Source organism: Arvicola amphibius, chromosome X (assembly GCF_903992535.2).
Source record: "Arvicola amphibius chromosome X, mArvAmp1.2, whole genome shotgun sequence".
NCBI classification, from domain to species: Eukaryota; Metazoa; Chordata; class Mammalia; order Rodentia; family Cricetidae; genus Arvicola; species Arvicola amphibius.
The window spans coordinates 22,952,831-22,976,232 of NC_052065.1; the positions used below are offsets into that span (position 1 = coordinate 22,952,831).

Sequence of the window (23,402 nt, forward strand, 5' to 3'; positions counted from 1 at the left end):
ACTCTTTCCCTGAGACTAGGTACCATGTGTGATCTGTATAACTGTCACGTTCTGTGAATACTCAGACATTCCCACGAATCTCTTGACTTCTGAGTAGTCAAGACCACCTCTGTTCAGTTAGGGTTAGAACCGAATATTTCACAGCAAGAAAACAAAATTAAATGGCTAGACAAACAAGCTTGTTTTCTCTTGTGGTATTTCTTATAGCACCTTGTATCTTTGGGATGAAGGCAGCTTGGTAATGGTGGATAACCTTTTGGATGTCTTTTTTTAATTTGATTCACAAGTATTTTATTGAGAACTTTTGTATCCATGTTCTTTCAGAACTAATTCTCTTTTTTTGGTTGTGTCTGTCCAGTTTTAGTATCAGGGGTTTGTTAGCTTCATAAAAAGAATTTGGAAATGTCCTTGCTTTAATATTTTATGAACTATTTGAGTAATATTGATGTTATTTCTTGGATGGTTTGATAGAATTCTATACTGAATCCATCTGGCCCTGGGCTTTTATAAGTTGGAAGATTTGGGAGGAGTTCAAGACATGGTCTCACTATGTAGTCCTGGCTCTCCTGGAACTAGCTCTTATAGACCAGGCTGGCTTTGGAACTCCTAGAGATCTTCCTGCCTCTGCTTCCCGAATACTGGGATTAAATGTGTGTGCCAGCACACCCAGCTGAACCGGAAGATTTTTAATTGTTGTTTCAATCCCATTGGATGTGACGAATCTGTTTACGTTATTTTGTGAGAGAGCTCAGTGAGTAAAAGATGACTTGAGCTCTATCCCTGGAAACACAGAAAGGAAAAAGGAAAGAACCAATTCCACAAAAACTGTTCTCTGACCGCTACACATATGGCATGATGTACATACAATAATAAAAAATAAATTAAAAAAAATTTAAAAAACTAAGAACGATTCTTAGTTCATGAACTGCCATTTTCCCAGTCCCTACCAAATGAAGGACCACAGAAATGTTAATTTAGGCACTTCCTGCATCAGAGTCTTTATTGAGTTGAGAAAATGTAGTAGCATTGAAAAGAATCTTAAAAAGGTACCCAGGAGGTTAACAGTCTTTTCAGTGTGTCCTTAGAAATGTCTTTCCTCCCCAGTTCCCAATTCAGCTACTGTTGCATCCTCGTCCTCCTTAGCGTAGGCCCAGCTATGCTCACAATGCTGTTTTCCTGACATCTTTCTGTCCGTTTACAAACCTTTTTGTTGTAACCTCGTCCTCCTTAGCGTAGGTCCAGCTATGCTCACAATGCTGTTTTCCTGAGATCTTGCTGTTTGCAAACCTTTTTTTGGGTGCGTTTTCTTTGTAGTTCTTCCTCCCACGATTTGTCCAGCTCATGGGAGCACACAAGCCTACAGCGCACTGCTGAGCACTTCAGCTCTGTGGGCAGCTTAGACAGCCTGGACCGCGGCTCCCAGCTCTCCCCATCTGGACACCTGGGTGGCCACGGCAAGCGAGATTCTGCTTACGGCTCCTTCTCTACCTGTCCCGGCACCCCTGACCACACCTTGCCCAGGGCCGACGCCTCTTCCACTGAGAACATTCTCTACAAAGTTGGCCTCTGGGAGGCCTCCAGGCCAGGCAGCAGCCGACAGAGCCAGCCTGCAAGTGATCCTCAGGGATTACAGGACAGGCCGCCATGTTCCACACTCAGGGTTCTTGGTAACATCAGGAAAAGCCCAAGGCCAGAGGATAATGTTGAGCCGAAAACAACCACTTCTGGAAGATCAAATTTTGGGCCTGTTTGGTATGTTCCTGACAAGAAGAAAGCCCCTTCTCCTCCCCCCCTTGCAGCTCCTTTGCTCAGTGATGGCTTTGCTGTGGCAGCTGGGGGCCGTGAAAAGACACGGGACCCTCCATTTTCAGACTTTACCACCCAACCCCGAGGGAGCCATAGACTGGAAATGACTGATGGACAGTGTCGGCTGGCACACCCAAGGAGTGGCAAAGAAACAGGAAGCTTGGGTTACCAGCAAGAAGGCCACCTGGATTACCGTTGGTTATCCTCAGATGATAGAGTGGGTGGATCTTCAGGGGTCCCGGGCAGGCACCACTTGTCCTTGTCCAACACAGACGTCCACTTCCTGACATCTTACCGTGGGAGCCAGCAGAGATGGCAATGCACTGATGAGAGCCCAAGGGTCCCCTCGTCAACGAGGGAACTGCTTTATAGGACTCCTGGTGGGGGTTTGCAGGAGCTTCCTGAACCCTCCCGGAATGATGCTCAGGTGAGATGGTCTGGTTCTGCCAACCAGAAGCTGGATGATAGAGGGCACAGCCATTACTTCTGTGCACCCCCCAGGCAGCCTGTGCAGGGGTGTGCCCAGGTTGTGACACCCCGAGGTGACTTGGGGCATTCAGACACACGTTCTGTGGACGTTGACTATCCTCTCTTGCCCTCGATGGGCCAGAGGTGCTATCTACAAGAGCATGAGGAGACGCTGGCCTCTCACGGAAGAGAGGGATATCATCCACGGGATGCAGGGATTGAAAGTTCCTGCTCAGGGATCCCCGAGCCTCTTCAAGCCAGCCGTACTGTGAAAGCCAGGTCACAGTGTCCTGATGGTGACCTCAAGTCGGTGGATGGAGAACGTGGAAGGATTTCTCGTGAAAGGACACCCATGTTGCACTCTCTGACCCAAGGTGGGGCATGGAGACCCGAGAAGCCACTGCCGCTTGACGCCCAGGTGGGTAGACCCATGCGAAGGAGTGACCGTTTTGCCACGACGCTGAGGAATGAGATCCAGATGCGCAGAGCGAAGCTGCAGAACAGCAAAAGCACTGTGACACTTGCTGACGAATGGAGAGCTGATGCGGGGGCTGTCCCAGAAGGTTCCTTCCCCAGCACCTATAAAGAGCACCTGAAAGAGGCCCAGACACGTGTTCTGAGGGCTACCTCCTTCCACCGCTGTGATTTAGGTCCCACCCCAGCAGATCAGTATCCGGGACAAGCAGAACACAGGAATTGTGACCGTACTGTCTCATCTTCTTTATCTTCCCCTGGGGAGCCAGACTCTGTCCCCAGCCTCTGGGAAGCAGGTCTGGCCAAGCCACCATCTTCTGGTGGTGGTGTGCCCCATCTTCTTCGAATCGGAGGCCGGAAACGGTTCACAGTGGAACAGAAGCTGAAGTCCTATTCTGAGCCAGAGAAAATGAATGAGGTGGGTCTGTCAGGGGACCACAGTCCTCATCCTAACGTCAGGACACCTGAGGATACTGTGGGAACATTTGCTGACAGGTGGAAGTTTTTTGAGGAAACAAGCAAATCTCTTCTCCAGAGGCCAAGCCACAGGCAAGCTCTCTGTGGGCTCTCAAGAGGCAAGGTTGAGAGGCCACAGACAGGGGGCCGTGAATGTGAGGGTACAGAGTCCTGGTTCCAGAAGAGGTCACGGGCCACCTCCTGTGGAGAGGTCCTCAGTGATGATGGACAAGTAGAAAAAGCCTCTGAGACATTGAACCCACCCAGAAGGCTTGGAACCTTTGCAGAATATCAGGCGTCTTGGAAGGAGCAGAAGAAACCTCTGGAAGCCAGGAGTTCTGGGCGGTACCATTCAGCAGATGATATTCTGGATGCTGGTCTAGACCAACAGCAGAGGGCACAGTACATCCATGAACGGTCCAGGTCATCACCGTCCACTGATCGCTACTCACAGGTAAGCAGTATACCGTGTGCCACGGCCTCACTTGTACTATCTGAAGACACTTAGGGCATACCCAGCATGTATGAGGGCTCACTGAGGTGCAAGAGTGTTATTTGTAGTTTGAAAGATAAGGGAATGAATTCCTTTGTGCAAACACATCTCTTTCATCCCCAGGTCCCTTGTCCTAAATTTCACTTCACTGTACTTTTTCTGTGTATCTGCTCTGTGGGGGAAATGCTGCAATATTAACAGCCTCATTTTCTTGTTAATAACAAACTGCTAGTATTTTTCTTAGAAGATAACCTCCATGCTGTACATGGAAGGAGAGTTGCTTGCTTGCTTGCTTGCTTGCTTGCTTGCTTGCTTGCTTTTAGTATTTGGTACCAAAACTCCACATAGACCCCGGGGAGAGCTTGCTTCTGCCGCTGCTGCATTCCAACTTATCCACACACAGTTCAGTGTGAATTCTGAGAACTCCATGCCTTCTCCGTCAGGAGTCAGAATCCCAGCCCCCACAAGTCCTAGCATGTGTGGTTTTGCAGTTATGACTTGTGGCCAGCTGTTTTTTATTGTGTTTCTTTTGGCTGATTGTGTCACATGGCAACAGCCCTCATGTAGGAGTCCTGTTTTCTGCTCAATGCCGGAGTCCGAGGTCAGTGGTCTCAATTAAGTGCCTTATGGAGTTGAACAGCCATGTCCTGTGACCAGGTCTCAAGTCTGAGGCAACAGGCCTTACCACGGGCATTGTGGGACAGGCATACAAAGCAAACCCACAAATGAGGGGTTTCATAATAACAGTCGTCTCAGGCATGAAGGCAGCTTGATGAGTCTGTGTCTCATGGTGTCGCTCTTCACAGGAAGTGCCTGTTGAGCCAGACAGGCAGCCAGAGGACTCTGGCGGGCACAAAGAAGTACCACAATGTACACTGCAGGCTGACGAGGGACATTCTGCTCCAAGGTGGGTGAATTGTGGATTGGGGTTGCTGAAAAGTTGTGTTGACTGTGAACATATCTATGGAAGGTGAATGAGACGTTAATAGGACAAGTCTTAGTTTTGCTAATCGAGTGTGATTTCCACCGTCACTAAGATTTTAGAGTTTGGAAACGAGAGATCCCGTGGACTCTGCTGCCCTGCCCAAAGAAGCAGGGCAGTGATAGCCTTTAATGTTTCTTAAAGTAGCTGTTGGTTTTTCTTAGAGTGAAATGCTTTATGGGGACAAAAAAATGTCCAGTTTAGCCTCCTTAAACAAAGTCTTTAACTGAAGAGATGCTTTTACTATCTGGCACACAGCTGTGTTTGTAGGCCACAGTCTCAGAATTGTCAGAAAGGATTTTGGTAAAGCTTTCTAAATTGGGCTTGTTTAATGAGTTAACTTGAAGCTTTAAAATAGAAGTCATTTGACTTCCCAGAGAAGGGAGGAGGGCGGGCAAGATCTGTGCTCTTACAGTGTTGCCTGCAACAATTCCAGATTGTTGGGGGGGGGTATATAATAAGCTGTGTAGAGAATAGATTCAATTAGATGTGTGTATAATAACCCTGGTGGAAAGATGAAAATTAACATGCACCAGGCTTTCTTGAGGGAAGATTTTCCTAATGTTTTATACATCCTATATGACTAGCATACGATGCAAATTAAACACTGACTTCAAAGGTCAAGATTCCGTTGCAGAAATAACCAACTTAGATATATGCTTTCAAGAACTTTATGTAATGGTGTCTTATTTTGCACATTTTTACACTAACTTTTGTTATCAAGAACTTTATGTAACGGTGTCTTATTGCACACGTTTTTACACTAACTGTTGTTATCCGTATTCAAAACTATCCCACGTTTATGTGGTTCTGAAGGGACCGGATTGATACTCTGTGTGCCTGCCTCAGAAATCCCTGCAATTACTTAACAGTCTGCATAGCTAAACTGATGAAAGCCTGCGGAATAATCTGCCTACGGAATTTAACAGTGTCTGAAGAGGACAATTAGAGCTTTATTCCTGGGCTCTGAGTCAGTCACGTGCTGAGCAGCAGCTGTGCAGGGTTGGGGGCAGAGAATGTCACCATGGACAGCTATACTGTGCATGAGCTGTGTGTGCACACGTGATTATTTGTGTCCACGGCTCTGTCAGAGAGCTCACAGGAGTAGGACGAAGGGAAGAGGGGCTTTCTGCCTTATTTCTCATGGCTGTGTCTCTCAGCTGGCCGCTTAATGACTCTGAAGAGATTAGTTTCAGAAGCAGCCTGCTTTTGCGTTTCAAACCTTGCTGTTTTCAGGATTGCATTTTGTGTGTGTGTGTGTGTTGAAAAGAGGCAAGGATATTGAAATTTTGAAATAGGAATGTTAAAAAGTCATTTTCACCTTTTCCTAGAGCATGTGTTTCTAGAGGATCAACAAGAAATAATATGCTTGAGAAATAAAAAGATTATAAAAATAATAGGCAGTCTAAAATGCAGAAGTATGAAAATACTTAGTGACCTTGCATAGGCTTAAAGTAACATAAACATGTCTCCATGGGAAATTAATTATTGATCTGGTATTTGATACTTGAAATAAAGAGTTTTGTTGCATTCTGTTGTGATAACACAAAAATGTTGACATAGGAGTTAATTTTTATTTGCTGATTATTCACCAAAGTCCAAACAGAAATAACTTTTTAATATAATTTTAATTTTTTTCTTATGTTTTGAGATATGGTGTCACTTCCCACCCAGAAATGGCCTGTGTAACACAGGTTGGCTTCAGACTTGTGCTGATCCTCCTACTTGAACACTTTCTGGGATGACAGGCATGTGAGAGCACCTCCCACTAATAGCATCTTTTTTATGCATGTGTGAAGGATACGATCCTGCAAGACCACACCATGTAGTGGGGAAAGAATTACAAGTATCTGTAGCTGAAAGGAAAGTACTTCATTCTTTTCTTAACTATGTGAGAGCAACATGTGGCATATGTCTGTAATCCCAGTACTCAGGAGGCTAAGAAGGGAGCTCGTAGATTCAAGTTAGCCCTAGACTATAGAACAAAACCTTGTCTCAGAATTAAGAAACAAACATAAAGGTACGTGGCACATGAGATATCATTAAAGTCTGTTGGATTAAGGGAAAAACACATTGTAGCTGGGTAACCTGACCACAAGGTAGCAGATACAGTGGCATTTTCTCCCCTCCATTGCATCTGGTCCCAAGCAGCCCATCTCACATGTTCTGAAGATATTTTCTTAGAGGTTCCAGCTGTCCTCAGATTTCATGCTGAATCCTCAAGTTTATTACAGCCAGCTGGGTCTGTTTCTTGCAAATGCATTCCATCACTGATTTGGGAGTCCCTTAAAGACTCGGTGTCTGATTTCTCAATGACTGTCATTAAAAAGTGGTCTCACAGGGGCTGGTGAGATTTTCCAGCTTTTAGTAAAGGCCCCTGCCACCAAGCCTGCAGACCTGAGTTCTGTCCTTGGAATACATAAAGTGAAAGGAGAGAAACAACTCTTGTAAGTTGTCCTCTGATTTTGTGTGTGTGTGTGTGTGTGTGTGTGTGTGTGTGTGTATAAACAGAAATGCAATAGAGACATTTTTAATGTCCTATAGCCCGGATAGCTTAAATAGTAAGCACTGATTTCTTCCCAGCCCTGGAGGCTGAAAGATCAAAGGGAGGGTGGTTCCTTCCTCTCAATGCCTCTCTAACTTATGTGTAGACTTTAGCTCCTTACTGTGCCCTCATTTGCTTGCATTGTGTGTCTCTGTTTCCTAATCTCCAGTTCTTACAAGGACACCAGACAGATTCACTTTTAGTAATCCTAGTGACCTCCTTTCTCCTTAACCACCACTTTAAATGTCTTGTTTGCCTATATAGCTATATTCTGTTAGGGATAAAAGATAGAGGTCATCTAGACCATGTGTGGTGCTACTTACTGGCTTGATCCCAGTGCATGGTGTGCCCTTTTTGTGAAAAGAAATTGTCACGCTAAGTTACTTTCACTGTTAGTATGTTCCTTTTTGTGACACCAAATTAGTCATTCCTAACATCTTCAAAATCGATGTCCATCATACTTTGAACAGAGTTATCCTCTGCAGACTGGGATATTGGGAGCAGGATTCAATATGTATTTCTACACCATTGTCCTATTATCTGGACTCCTCCTCTTCGTTTCTGGTGGGCAGTTTGGAAGAATAGGATTTTAATTTTTCTCTGCTGTTTATCACACATAGTTCTTACACAGATTAGGTACCAAATAAGTGGTTGGTGGATGAGTGAATTAGTGAATGGATAGATAGGTGATAAGTGCAGAGATGCGTACTTGAATGGATGAAGGATGGGCACTTGGATAAATAAGCAGAGGGACAGAAGGAGGAATGAGTTAATAAGGACGGGTATTGCATAACGATGTGTGTGTGTGTGTGTGTGTGTATAGTAGTCTAGGGCTTTTTAATCAGGTTCATTTGGGCATGACAGGTAGCAACAGAGAAATCTTAACCTCCTCCACAAACAAGCACAGACAGAATCAGCAGTTGAAATGCATTTATTGGGGGTGAGGAAACATATATATGAAGCAGACACATAGAGAAAGTAACCCTCTCTGAAGCCTACTGGGGATTCGTGAAACAAAAAAATCCAGACTGTTCTTAACAGGAGAAAAAGCCCACAAGGCCTTTGTTTTGAGCTATCAGACTTTTGTCTCTGGTCAGGAGGGTGAGGAAGAAACAAGCCATCTTGGAAGCTCACTATCTTCAGTACCTAACTATGGCCTTTTCTCCCTACATGATGGCCTGCCAGGGAGTCTTTCTAACTCCCAGGCTCTCAGTTAGATAAGTCGTTGTTTGGATGGATGAAAGAGTAGATAGATGGTTGAAAATTGAATGGATAGACCGATGGATGGATGGATGGATGGATGGATGGATGGATGGATGGATAGATGGGTAGACCGATGGGTGGGTTGGTGGTGGAAGGATGGATGGGTGGGTTAGGTGGGTGGATAGACAGATGGATGGATAGATGGGTGGGTGGGTGGATAGATGGATGGAGAGGTGGGTGGATAGATGGATGGATGGATGGATAGGTGGGTGGGTGGGTGGGTAGATGGATGGATGGATGGGTGAGGGGTTTATAAAAGGATAGATAGATTGATGGATGGTTGGATGCATAGATGGATGAATGAATAGACATATGGAAGGATAGATGGATGGACGGACGGACAAATGAATGGATGGACGGATGGACAAATGGGTGGATGAATGGAGATCGGTTAATGGTTGGGTGCATGGATGATGGATGAATGAATAGACAGAAAGATGGAAGGATGGATGAGTAGATGGATGGTTGAGTTGGTAGATGAGTGGTTTCCTATCTTACCTTCCTTGAGTTCTATATCAGCATTCCATGGTAGTACATGTTCTGTGTTAAAATTTTGCTAAAGATTTTAGTTAGATGCTAGTAAGTGAAATGGGCCATACCATCTGCACTTGATCTAGAGTTAAGTTGATCTAGAGTTAAGAAGATCTAAGTGTTTCAGAAGAAATCATGAAACTGACTTGCTTTCCACATTCCTACTTAAACCCTTTAAGAAAATTAATGTAACTAGTTTTGATTGTTGCTCCTCACATTTGGACTTCTTCTGTAAAGATATATGTCCTAGGACACTCTAGGAATTGGGGCTAACATGAGCTATGGGGTTGACCCCCACAGTTGGGCTATCACTGACCTCAAGGCTGTATTTTATTGGGGTGAGTAAAAGAAAATAACAAGAATATGTTCTTACTCCCAGTAGAGCTACAAAACTGAATGCATGGAGAATTTTTTCAGAGACATTTTGCTCTAATATAAAATACACGAACCAGAAAAGCAAACCCAATGGACGCCACTTGGGTGTTTTCCCTGAGAGAAAACTTGGCGTGTAGAAATTATTGTGAAGACCAATTTCCTCTTTAGAAAACCAGTTTCTGCCAAGTGGATTTCGGAAGGAACAAAGATTGATTACTGGGGAGCTCTACCCTATGTTCACGGCTTTAGGGCAGATGTTTATTGTCCCTGGCCTTCAATTAGCTGTCCAGAAATTGCAGTCCAGAAATTGCAGTCTGCCTTCCTAAAGGACTGTGCTAGATAATTATGCATCCAGCGCTGAGTGGGTTGTGCTAAGAAGGTGAAACTTGAGCTTGGAAGTAGAGAGATTAGGAGTGGGCAGGGATTGATGATGTGGGCAGAGCTTTCTGTTTCACAAGGCCAGGCAGAGCCCCGAACTAAAGTGTTCTTTGTATATGTGTAAAGACAAGACCATCATCCCAGAAAAGAAAAACAGCAACTGTCAGAAAAAGACAGAGGCACAAGACTAGTTGGTTTGGTTTTGGGTTTTTTGTTGTTGTTGTTGTTTTTAGTTTTTTTGGTTTTGTTAGTTTGTTTTTGTTTTTCTTTCCTTTTTTTGGCAGGGTCTGTTCATGTAGCCCTGGCTGTTCTGGGACTCACTATGTATAGACCAGACTAGACTGAAACTCACTGAGATCTGTCTGCCTCTGCCTTCTGAGTGCTGGGATTAATGGTGTATGCCAATCACACTGGGCCAGAATTTGTTTTTAATGGCTGTTATTAGTTTGTTTCTCTTCTCATTGCTGTGACAAAGTACTTGACAAGGCAACTAAAAGAAGGGTGGATTTTGGTTCGTAGTTGGAGGATACTATCCTCCATAGTAGTGAAGTCAGTTAGGAGAAAGAAATGCTGGTGTTTAGCTCACTTCCTCCTTTTATTCAGCCCAGAGATGGTGCTGCCCATACATATATAGGGTGGGTCTTTTCACCTCAGTTAACCTAGTTTAGAAACAGCCTTATAGTCATGCCCACATAATCGTCCCCTAGATCCTGTCAAGTTGTCAGTCATTAATAACTATCAAAATGTCTTCACTTGCAATATGGATCAGACTGATTTTGAATTTGAGGCAGCCATCCTGCCCAGCCTACCAGGTACCAACTGGGTTTGCACCACCACATGGCTGCCTTCCGATTTCTCCCCAGTCTGCACTACTTGAATGTTGTGTTCTGATCCAGGACACAGATGGGGCAGAAGTATGGGGGCGTGGGGCGCTTGAGTATCAGCCTCACTTTACCCCCTAAGGGCTCAGAATTGCATGTCTATGGCAGTCAAGGAACTGGGGGTAAAAAGATGAACTCAAGGACATTACCTTTGCATCTTTATTTTTGGGGTGAAAGGAAAAAGGAGAAGGGGAAGAAGAAGAAAGGAGGAGAGTAAGGGGTGAGCTCCAATGATGAAGTCCCAGGAACTGGTGCGGGTGTTGGCATTGTCTCCAGAAAGCTTTGTACAGCAGGTGTGGCCTGTACAATATGTTTGAAACTGGGTGAGTTTAACATGTCAGTACTTTACCCCAGAATCTATAAGAGAACAGGAACAGATTTACATCTTGGCGTCATAACAGATAGGAGAAAGAGGAAGAAAGAGAGTGTATGGAGTTTTGGCACAGGAGGTTTGAGTACGGTGATGAAACTTTTGTTTTTCTGGAACTAGAGAAAAAGTGACTGATCTTGATGTCCTCTGGAACTTAAGAGGACAGGGCCCTGTTTGAGTTACAAGAATTACTTTAAAGGGGCCCTGCCATTTAGGGGAAAGGCATGAGGGGCATTGGTCTGAGGGAGAGAATAGTAATCGGCAGTGGGCATGAATTGGCACACTGTTGAGGTAGTCTGGGGTAAGGTGAATGGAAGGAACAAATGAAATGGAAGCTTCTACTGCTGTTCTTCTTTTTCGGCGTGGGGTGTATCGCGGAGCCAGAGGAAGGGAGACCCAGGACGCGACCACGTGCGTGGGAGGATTGTTTATTAAGGGAAGGGGGGTGCTCCACAGTGCGGGTCAAGGGAGGGAGGAAAAAAGGGAAAGGGGATAGAGAGAGAGAGAGAGAGAGAGAGAGAGATGAGGAGGAGAGAGAGAGAGAGAGGAGAGAGAGAGAGAGAGAGAGAGAGAGAGAGAGAGAGAGAGAGAGAGAGAGAGAGCGAGCGCACATGGCGGGGTTTTTAAACTTTTTTTTTTTTTTTTTTTTTTTTTTTTTTTTTTTTTTTTTTTTTTTTTTTTTTTTTTTTTTTTTTGGTTTTTCGAGACAGGGTTTCTCTGTGGCTTTGGAGCCTGTCCTGGAACTAGCTCTTGTAGACCAGGCTGGTCTCGAACTCACAGAGATCCACCTGCCTCTGCCTCTAAACTTTTAAAGGGGTACGGTGTTCCTGGGAAATGTAGTGTTTGGGTCCGGCGGGGTGAAACTGCGATCTGCGCTTGCACGCAGGGGCCTTCTGCTCACAAAGGCCTTCTGGGAGGTGTAGTCCTCATCCCATGAGAATCACACCTACTAGAAGAGATTTGCTAAAAAATCTTTTTCTATAAGAGATACCGGGCAGGTTGGCATGACTAAAAATGAATCAGTGAGATAAGTATCCCTAAAAACACAGTTAAGTGGTGGGGTCTGCTGAGGTAGATAAGGCTGTCCCCCTATCCTGACAATAGGGAAACTAGAAGGAGAGGTAGGTCCCCAGAATTCCCTCAGTACCGAGTATGTGGCTCTGGTATCCAAGAGAAAGGAGATGGGCCCTCCTGATGCCATGATGCTTACCCGTGGCTCCCTGTTACAGATGATGGTTGTGGTCGGGTCAAAGGAGCCTGGGCAGCCTCACTCATCTATGGCCAGACCTCGAATGTCAACTTGGGAATTTTCTGGGTTTGATGTTTCCATGTATGAAGTGCATGAGGACAATCGACTGCCCAATGTCCTTCCCTATGGCATCTCGGACAATGTCTTCTGGGACCAAGATGAGTAGGGCATACTCAGGCCCAGTGACCAGTTCTACCTCATTTGAAACATGGGCCTGCTGGTTCTCAAGCCCCAGGGATCAAGGGAGCAGCACGGACAGCACAGATTGGGAGGTCTGTTGCCTCGGCCGGTCAGAGGACTGTTGCTAGCATGTGACAGTGATGATTGTGGGCTTTGTCATTCCTTACATGGTACATATTAAAATCCAACTCTAAGACTTCCACCTACGGGGTCAAGGGGCCTTTCTCCAAACGTCTAAGTTTAGCCTTAATGTCAGGGTAGCACTGAGAAAAAAAATGAGTCATGAGTAGCTGTCTGCCTTTCGTGGTTTCTGGATCTAAGTTAGTATATTGTAACAGGGCTATAGTGAGGCGTTCCAAAAAATGCAAAAGGATTTTCCTTCGTATCTTGAATGACCTCTGAGAGTTTATTATATTTTACTGACTTGAGGACAACCTTATGGAGATATGCCAGGAGGCAGGTCAAAAACAGGTCCGTAGCTAAAATTCGACCTGGGGTGTTATAATCCCAGTGTGGTTCCTGCTTGGGGACCGCCTCTGTCCCCAGAGGGTGTGTTGCATGTGTTTGGTGGATCTCGTCTGCATGTAGTCTGGCCTGCTCCCAAATTCGCCTGTGATCTTCAGGAAGTAGGTGATTAGATGGGATCATATAGATATCATGAAAGGTGAGATTCTAAGACTGGGTAATATATTGGAATTGTTTTATGAAAGTGGTAGAATTAGACATATAGGATCCCAGTTTTTGTTCTCTCTGAGAGGGAGAAAGGAACATGTGCCCTAATCAATCCATCTGTGCCGGCCACATCTCGCAACAGGAGAACTGCAACTGGCTTGGCTTGGTCCGGGTTAGGTTCCATAGCACCACGTGAGTGTGTGAGAGGCGGGGTAAAGGTGGGTGCCAGAGTGGGCGGCTGCTGTGGCCAGGCAATGGAGAGGAAGAATGGTCCAGCGGGGCTAATGGAGTAGTTAGTGGGGGTAGAGAGATCTGAAGAGGGCAGTGGAGCCTGTGTGGCACGGGTGTGAGCAGTCTCTCACAGTCGGGACCATTGATGAGTAGTCCAAAAGAAAAGAAAAAGAAAGAAAAATCTGAGGGATCCTGGGCCCCCAGTTGCGGGAGAACTGACGCCAGGGTCATTCAAATGCAATTTCAGCTAAGGGAAGCAATTCAGGGATGAATTGTCAGCGAAGGGTTCAACTGTAGCTATGAAGGCCATGGTTAGGGGGCTATCTCCCTATTTTTGGGAATACCAGAAGATTTCCAGGAGCTCACTATGTACAGATAGTGCCAAAGTTCAGCTTGCTAAACCAGTGAGTTTTACTGAGGTTCCTTACAGGAACATGGGTGAGTTTTACTTCCTGTTTTAACGAGCTTCCCGACAGGATGGACTATTTCACATCCCTTTAGAACACCCTGTTGTTTCTCCTCCCCTTTTCCATCCTATGTCTTAAAGAGTTTCCCTACAAGATGAAAGGTTTTTACCTAGTCAACTGTTACACAACACCTGCATCCCAAATTCTGAGATGATAAGAACAAATCTCTATGTGCTTTTAGCATATACATTTGAAGGGAGGGACAAACTTTTAGTTTTGTAGCAGTCCCAATAAAAGAAGCTTAAGAAAATGTAACCACTAAGTACAATGTGGTACTTGGCTGGAATCCTAGGCCAAGAAAGGAACGATAAATAGTATATTTTAATTAGTAAAGTATAAAATAACTTATAAAAGTATAAAAATAAAAAATACAAAAATATGATATTGGGTCATTTTAGTGTACAAATGTTGAAATTCCTTGTTAGTGCAGTAGGTAGCATATCAGTTTCAAATGTACCACTATTGTATCATTATCTGGGGTAAATTATATTAGACTGTTTTCCATCACTTCAACAAAATGTCTGAGATGACCAACTTATAAAGGAAAAAGGTGGATTTGGCTTGTGGTTTTAGTCTGCAGTTGGTGACGTTGCTTTTAGTCCTGTTGATGAAGCAGGACATCATGGAAGGAACACAGGGTAGAAGAAACCATTTATCTCATGGTAGGAGGCTTAATGATAGAAGAAAGTGGGTGTATTGTATGGAAACTCCTTTCTTTTATTTCAGTATATATTCTTAGTGGCCTAACTTTTTCCTTCTTGGCCCTATCACCTAAAGGTTTTTTGATTTCACAGTAGTGGCCTTCAGTGGATCAAGCCTTTAAAACACAGGACTATGAGAGATACTTTAAGATCCAACTGATCATACACTATACATACAAATCTCAGGCTTAATGATAGAAGAAACTGGGTGTATTGTATGGAAACTCCTTTCTTTTATTTAAATTTTCTATAATTAGTTTTTAAATGAAGTGTTTGTAGTTAGGAATATACTCAGTTGGTATAATATGTGCTTAGCATGTATAGGCCCCTTGGAGAAGAAGGTAGAGATGGGGTGGCAGGAAAGGGGCACTGTTGCTTATTTATAAAATACTATATGGATGTGAAAAAACACTGGAAAAAGTATGGGCTTTGCAATAAAAAATACATGTTCACTTCCTCACTGTGTTTATATCAGGCCCCCCAGACTCTCCTAACCCTTTCTCTCAGATTTAAGCATTTAGTGGAATCCAAGTTAGTATGCCCCAAAGACACCTACGTATCAGTATCCACTGAAGCACTGTTCACAATAGCCAAGTTATTACACCAGCCAGGGTGTTCCATCAACAGAATCGTAAGGAAAACCGTAGGGTGGGATGTGAGTGTATCAAAGAAAAACGAAATCATGTCATTTGTAGGAAAGTCGGTGAAACCAGAGGCCATTGTGTTAGGTACCATAAGGTAAATCAGAAAAAAAAAAAAACAAATGTTTTCTTTCATTGTAGAATCTAGATTAAACATATATGAACATGTGTATGCATATAACATAAAAGTAGTGGAAAGGTTAGTATTTGAGAAGAGGAAGGATGTAAAAGAGCAAAGGAAGGTAACAAGAATATGAGGATGGACAAACTATGTGACTTACATGTGTGAAAATATAAGAATGGAACCCATAATGCTGTAAAAGCGAATATATACTAATAAAAAAGTCAGTGCTTCATGGCTATAATGATAACACATTAGCAATGCACTGCATTGGAGGTTGGATAACAACGTGATTTGGTAAAATGAACAGGAGTTTGAAATAATTGCTGTGCAGTGAGAAGAGCTTTATGGAAAGAAGCTGTAAAGAGAAACCCCTGGTGGCTAAGCCCCGGACTCAGAGGAAGGAGCTGTGAGGAAAAGCTGTGAGAGAAGCAATTTCAGTTCAGGACCATGCCACTGAGGTTGGGGGCTGGGCTCAGAGTGGACATGGGGCACGGGGGCGGGGGGGGGAGGGGGTCTTTAAATGCAAGTCATTGGGATGCAAGGAATCGGGTGAGTTGGGGTCAGCCTGGAGGCTTTTGTATTCTCGCCCTAGTGCCCTTGCACACAGGAAAGGTTCTGAAACACTTGGTTTGTTAGCTGATGGATTACATTCCTAATGAGTGCGTAATCCGCCTAAGAATATCTATCCACAGACATAAAATAGGCTGTTGAATGTCATCTTTAACTCCATTGTAGCATTAGACCATGGATTGCCTGCCATAGCACGGCCAAGAGTTCTTAAGTAGAATTTATGAATGATCTTCTTGCAGGAGCTTCTTCTATATTTTCCATTAAAAAAAAATAGGAAAAGAAGGACCACCACTCCCCGCTCCGTGCCTGATGGGATTTTCAAAGGAGAAACCTCTTATAGCTAATTATGGTATGTGTTAGGAATGTTCCCTGAGGTCACATATACCGAGTTCTGGAGTTGACCAGACCTGCATCAAACTTGTCCATCATAAGGCGAAGGCTCTGATCTTCCAGCTATCGCAGCTGCCTTCGTGACTCCTCAGTGCCTTAGGCAGCAGGATTCTGCGGTGGCAGAGGCAGGCTGTGGGTCCCTGAAGCACTTAGCTGCCTTTGCAGACAGAGTGAGCCACAGTCTACAGCAGCGAGCAGGGATTCAGGTAAGAGACTCTAGGGCTCACCTTCTCAGGGTATCTTATCCCCAAAGGGAACAGTTTTAAAAATTCACTTGTGCTATTTGTGAGGGGGGTGTAGTACCAATGCTTCTTTTGTTCTACCGTCTTTAAAGGGCACATTGTTTGTCAGCTCACAATGGCGTGGGTCCGATCTGGCAAGATGTGCTAACATTCTCATTGTTTATTGTTCTGTCAAAGACAAAAAATCATGCAAATCAGGGTACAGATTCTGGCCAGAGCCCTGCAAGCATGCACACGTGTGCAAGGGGACACGTTGGTCCATACTGCATGTATGTCTAAGGATGCATGCAGTTTTTGCAGCCTTGGTTTTTTACAGCTGGCGGAAGGCACATTGGAACTGAAAGCTGCCTGCCGTTTGTACCAGTGGGACTGGTAGCCCTGGCTGTGTAGAGAAATTGCTCTGTGTGACTTCTGGCAATAGGATACTGGGATTTGTGAAGACCTGTCTGCATTGCCATTTCTTTCTCAGTAGCTATAAGATGCAGGCACGCTCACTCCCAAGACACTGAGTGTGGACCCTGAAAGAAAATGGTGAGTTAGACACATCCCGACAGAGGTGGGTGGCTAAAACCAGGTGTGCATGCTTGGTCATGCAAACGGTCCATGGTTCCATTCACACGGCTTCCTAACTGCAGTGAAAAAAAAAAAAAAACCTACAAGGAGAAAATGGAATCTCTATGGCTTTGAAAAATCTTTAGTTCTTGTAATTTGTTATTTATTTGGATCGTGATAGTGTTTTTTCTTTAAAGGTGTCATTATACATGTGCTTGTGTTTTCTGTTCTGCCTCTTACATTGTGATTAAAAATGCAGGTTATTGTTTTTGGCCGTGTTGCTAAATGATGGATTGCCTTTGCTGCAGGCAAGGAAGCATTCGCATGTGTGGAAGGAATGCCATTTTCACCGGGAAATTGCTGCATAGCTATCTGTGCACACATACACACGCTATCTGAGTCTGTATTCACTGACTCATGGGACTAGGTGTCATCTTGAATCACATATTTAGTCATTGATTGTGCCAGTGCTGAGGCAAGAGAAAAAAAAAAGACAACGGCAAATTAAGTAAAGGTTTACTGAATCTGGTAGCATTATAGCTAAGCAGCTTGCTGCATTCCAACTGCATTTATAAAATGAATGGAAAATAATTTTAAGCATAAAAATACTGGTACCAATCTGATGAATGGTTAACATGTTTTCTAGGCAAAGTATATGTATGTATGTATGTATGTATGTATGTATGTATGTATGAATGTATGTATTTTTGATAATGTAGTAAGGAAATATTGCATTTGTAGTAGAAAAGAGGACATGTCTTTACTATTCTATATAGTAGGAAAAGCCATTCATGTGCATACAATGTGCACACACACACACCTACCTCTGTCTTCAGCGAAACTTTACAGGGGCATTTTCATTTATTCAAGCATGCACAAAGGCATTTTTTAAAAGTTCTGGAAATAATCACAAGTATGTGTTAACCAAATGGGTTTTAGAAGGCTTCCGCTACCCAGCTGCAGTGACAAACAATTTAGTAAATGTGTATTAACTGCTGCATGCTTTGCACAGACTGGCCACTCCCCCAAAGTCTGACTTTGGATGCTGAAGGTTAGGGAAGGTAATAATTTATGTTGCCTTTTAGAATACTTGTGTGTGACTATTTACTACTTTGGATTGTGTGTGTGTGTGCATGTATATGTGTGTCTCTGTGTGTTTATGTATGTGATGATCATGTTTGCAGAACCATGGGAAGAAGCTGACATATCCACTTTGAGCTACCCATCTTTCCCTTTTTTTTGAACACTAGAGGTTTTAGCTGGCTTCTGCAAGAGCAACTTAGCTGTCCGATCATTGGTAGATATCTGTGGATGTGCAAAGGGATTCAGAATCTATTTAAGTATTAACACACACACACACACACACACACCTCTTTAAAAAATAAAGTCTTAGATGGGGTGAGGAGATTAGCTTAAATTAATTTTTTTAATTTAAAATTATCCTAATCCCCTTACCCAGTGATTCCACTAGAGAACATGGAGATGGTGTTTGCTTTGAGTCTTGTTTCAATCAAATATATATTTTACATATACAGTCGTTCTCCACATAGTGTATGTAAATTGACTTTAAAAAACACAAAAATTGCCGGGCGGTGGTGGCGCATGCCTTTAATCCCAGCACTCGGGAGGCAGAGGCAGACGGATCTCTGTGAGTTCAAGGCCAGCCTGGTCTACAAGAGCTAGTTCCAGGACAGGCTCAAAAAGCCACAGAGAAACTCTGTCTCGAAAAAACAAAAAAAAAAAAACACACACACACAAAAATCTTTTATATGTACTCTACCTAGTGTTCTAAAATGTGAGAAATCTGTCTTATACGGTAGATAATATTTAAAGCTGTTTCTAGCCATTCACAATTGCAAATAATACTTTAATTAATAAGCATATTTTGCTAAGAGCTAAAATGTAAGAGGCATACATTTCCATATGGGTTATCTTAAAACATGGTAGATATGTATTTGGGAGGTCTCACCTTTTGGACCTATGCAGTGTATTTTTGTTATTTATGCTTTATTCACCAGCAGCCTAGGAAGTCCTGTTCCTCTTACAACTTTGCCAGTATTAAAGATTAATTTTACAATTCTGTGGTTTAAGTAACAATCACTTTAACATATTTTGGGGGGCTGGGGAGAGGGAATCTTTTTTGTATATTATTCTGGTATTATTTTTTCTTTTGTTCATTTACTGCTCACATTCCTATTAAAAGTGGGCTTCTGTTCTTTAATCATTTGCCAATTAAGGCCATACAATTACATCCATTGCCAGTTATACGGTGTGTATTTTTCAAAATCTTACTGTTGGTTAGGTTTTAGATTATTTCTGTACAACATAAATTAATCCTCTTCTTGTGGCTCACCCCCTGAATCGGTATTTTGGTGGCCACCAACTGTCTAGGAACTATGTGTTGTTGCTGCTAACTTGTAACTTAATAATGGCATTGTATAAAACTTACCCAACAGTTCTGTTGATTCTTAATCGTCTACAATGCTTTTGCAAGGAAGGACCAAAGTGACTAAGGATTTTAAATAGATCAGCGTTTTACAGGCCTGACTCTTGTGTTACATGTATTGTAGGAGGAAATTCTATTTTAGAAAAGGTTGATGGCTGCTGACCTTTTGTAGGAGATTGGAGTGCTCATGTATTAGGGGAGAGCGCCATGTCCCATGTGTTCTAAATACTCTTAGTCTACAAAGTGTTTGGCAAAAGAAATGACTATGGACTCTAGAAATGTTTATGATGCCAGCATTTGTTGTCACTAAGGTAAGAGGACAGTGAGTTCAAAGTCAGAGTGAGCTACATATTGAGATGCTATGCCAAAGAAAGAAACAAAAATTGGAAGAGTGGTACAGGGATTCAGCTTGATCTGATGGTTGGCATCTTCACTCATCACCTTCGTGGTTGACACTAAATAACCCTGATTGTTTCTTTCATATCATTTCCCTATATGCCACAAATAAGCAAAACAGACTTTGTGTCTTAGTTATGGTTTCTATCACTGTGAAGAGAAACCATGACCACCACAAATCTTATAATGAAAACATTTAATTAGGCTTGATTATGCTTTCAGAGGTTCAGTCCATTATCATTACAAAGGGACATGGCAGCGTGCAGGCAGACATGGTGCTGGAGAAGGAGCTGAGAGTCCTGCGTCTTGATTGGCAGGCAACAGGAAGTAAACTGAACTAGGTGTAGCTTGAGCATAGCAGACCTCAAAGCCCCACCCCCACAGCGACACACTTCCTCCAACAAGGCTACAACTAATTCAACAATGTCACACCTCCTAATAGTGCTCCTCTTTATGAGCTCATGAGAGCCAATTACATTCAAACTTCCACACCTGATCCAGGGATGTTTCTGATTCTTTTGATATTAAATTAAGATAAACAGGTACATTCTACATATAGGATGAAGTCACTAGATATATCCTCCTTTTCTGACACAATAGTAGGTCCTCTTGCTACTTGTGACTCACACTTCTATTAGTAAATATCTCACACAATTTGCATTCGGTACAATCTTGGATTTATCTGTACTCTCTTTTTCTTTAAAAACTAAGATTATTTTATGTATGTATATGAATGTTTTGCCTGCATGTGTGTATATGTGCACCATGTATATTTTCTGTTGGATCCTGGAACTGTTAATGGATGTTTCTTAACCACCATGTGGGGTCTGGGAATCGAATCTAGAACTGAGTTCTACAAGAGCAGAAATGTGCTCTTAACCACTGAGCCATCTTTCCAGCCCCTGCCTGTCTCTCTTTCTAGGTCTCCCAGTGTCTGGGGAAAAGTTTTTCATATAGTAGGACCAAATTTTCCTAGAATAGTACTATTATGATAAAACCTTGTTTATAAAACCATGCATCACACCATGCTTTTTCTTAATAAAAGGACACGACAAAGTACTTAAAACGTCCCTAGTTTGCTAATCCCCTGTTCTGCATAGCACGGCATATACTAGAATTTAAAGTCACTAGTGACTTGGCATGGTGTTTTAACCAGGCTTCTTAGTTCAGCTCCTTGAGAGACCAAGGCAGGAAATGCAAGTTCAACGTCCAGGTTGGGCAACTGATGTGAAAGTCAAAATGCGGATTGGAATTATAGCTCAGTGGTGACGCTCAGCGTTCTCCCTAGCCTGCGGGCCCTAGATACTTGCAGTTCCCAGTATTGCCAAAGGGGAAATAAACAACACCAAAGTATTTATAATTGTTTCTTTTGTAAACACCGTGAAGGGTATAAGGAGACTCTAGGCTAGTGATATACCCCAACTTGGGGAAGGACTTGCCTGGCATCCAGGAGCCCTGGGTTCAATCCCCAGTAGTGCAGTAAACTGGACATCCTGGTGATTACCTTATTTTCGGAATTTAGAAGGGAGGGAAACAGGAGAATCAGAAGTCCATGGTCTACCTTTTGCTATATAGTTACCTCAAGGACCAACCTGAGACATGTGAGATCCTGCTTCAATAAGGAAAAGGAGGAAAGAAGGGAGGAAGGGAAAGGAGGGACAGGCAGAAAGAGTTAATGGGAAGAGAGAATTATTATGCATTTAAGAATTCCAGGAAGAGTTTATGTGGCCAAGGATGTGAAGAGGTTTAGAAAACTGTGTTTTAAAACAAACAAAACTTTCCTGGCCCCTTTTTTCAGTTTCATCTAAGACAGTGTATTCTGACCCAATTGGAACTCCACAGATACCATTTGAAGGCACTGGCCCAGGGGCTCTGGAAGTTGTCCCCACTGCAAGGAAACTTAGGTAGATTCCCCCTAGGCCCTGGTGCCAGGAACATTCAGTGAAACCATTTTTATAGATAATGATTATTCCTTGGAAGGGACTGCAGAGTCAAGGATTTAAAATGCAAGAAATATAGCTTTAGATATCTACACAGAGTGGGTAAGAAAAGTAGGAGAGAAGGGAATTGGAAGGCGAAGTTTTGCAAAACAGATTCATAATGTTTCTTCTTGACATCCAAATTGTTTGGAGGGCTGGTTTTGACATAGATTTGGAGGCATGCAATCTTTCACTATTTAACGCTCTTCCTGGCCTTCTTAACTCAGTTTGAGCAGAGCCCACTTCCTTGCTACCTCTAATCTTAGGAGCAAGTATGATGTGATGGGGCTGCAGACATGAGAAAGGCCTTGCCACAGATTCTCAGAATGTATTTTGTAAAGCATAGCTAGTTCGCTTGGGGTATTTTGTAACACCCGATTTTTGTGTATCCCCTCGGTACAGTTCGCATGCCACTGTACAGTATGCGAGACGGGCAAGGGCCTGGAGATTGAAAAAACACACAAAGAGACCTGGGTCATTCGAAAGGAGATCAGCCGAATTGCCGTTATTTAACTTTGGGGAAATGCTTATATACCTCGCTGCTGTGCAAGGATTTCCACCCAGACAGGTGGGAAATTACCATACCAATGATGAAGTCAGCAATGCCCTACAGTAATCACCAGGCGGGGAGCAGAAGGGCACAGGAACAAACAGGATGCCTTAGCTTAGCTGACCAGAAACTGTCCTCAAGATGAGCCCCCAGGAACAAGGGTAGACCAGGCCCTACAGTATTTGAACAGGCCGTTATTAATAGCTTATTTTAGGTTTCCAGATCCAAGCAGGGGTGTGTGTGGTGTGTGTACACGTACCTACATGCATGCAGAGTGCAAAAGTCTCTGTTAATGTCTTTACTCTACTTTGTTATTTTGTTTTTCAAGATAGGTTTAACAGTCTAACCACCTAGTTGTCCGGATATCATTATGTAGACAAGACCACCCTTATTTTTTGAGACAGTCTCTTAACTTAACCTAGAACTCATGAATATGGTTATTCTGGCTGGCCGTGATCTTCAGAGACCACGCTTTGCTCCAAACCCTCCTCGAGCACTGGGGTCCACACCACACTATCACCACACCCGACTTTTACAAAGATGTTGGTTGATCCAAACTCGAGTTCTTATGCTTGCACAGCAGGAATTTCCCAAGCCTACTCCCCCACCCCCTTATAATTACTGGATAGCAATTAAAAGTCAGTGCCTGTTAATCTGAGTTTGCATCACTTTATGAGCAGTATTTCTCTTTTAATCGTCTACTCCCCCCAACCCATTTAACCACAAATGACTTATCATTTTGTCTAATTACTACTTGGCATCTGAGTTTCTGTAAGCTAAAATGAAATCCCAAGGAAACTGCAAACCTTTTTAGCCCATCTGTGAAGAGATTGGAGAAGTAAAATTCATCTGGTCTTCTAAAGTAATTACTCTTCCCACATGGCATGAGAAACTCAGACTGGCGTAGAGAGAAAAGCTTTAGCAAAGAGGCATTTCAGTAAACACATGGTCAAAGCCAGGATGTTGCTGGGTTTGCGTTTTCCCCAAAGG

The 23,402-nt window shown here is 43.3% G+C and overlaps 1 protein-coding gene across 1 annotated transcript in view; it reads left to right on the forward strand.

Moving 5' to 3' along the window:
- Shroom2 (shroom family member 2) overlaps positions 1-23,402 on the forward strand; it is a 115,192-nt gene that overhangs the window by 71,758 nt on the left and 20,032 nt on the right. The window contains 2 exon segments of the mRNA XM_038317148.1: positions 1,315-3,658; positions 4,504-4,604. Coding sequence (XP_038173076.1) covers positions 1,315-3,658; positions 4,504-4,604 — 2,445 coding nt within the window.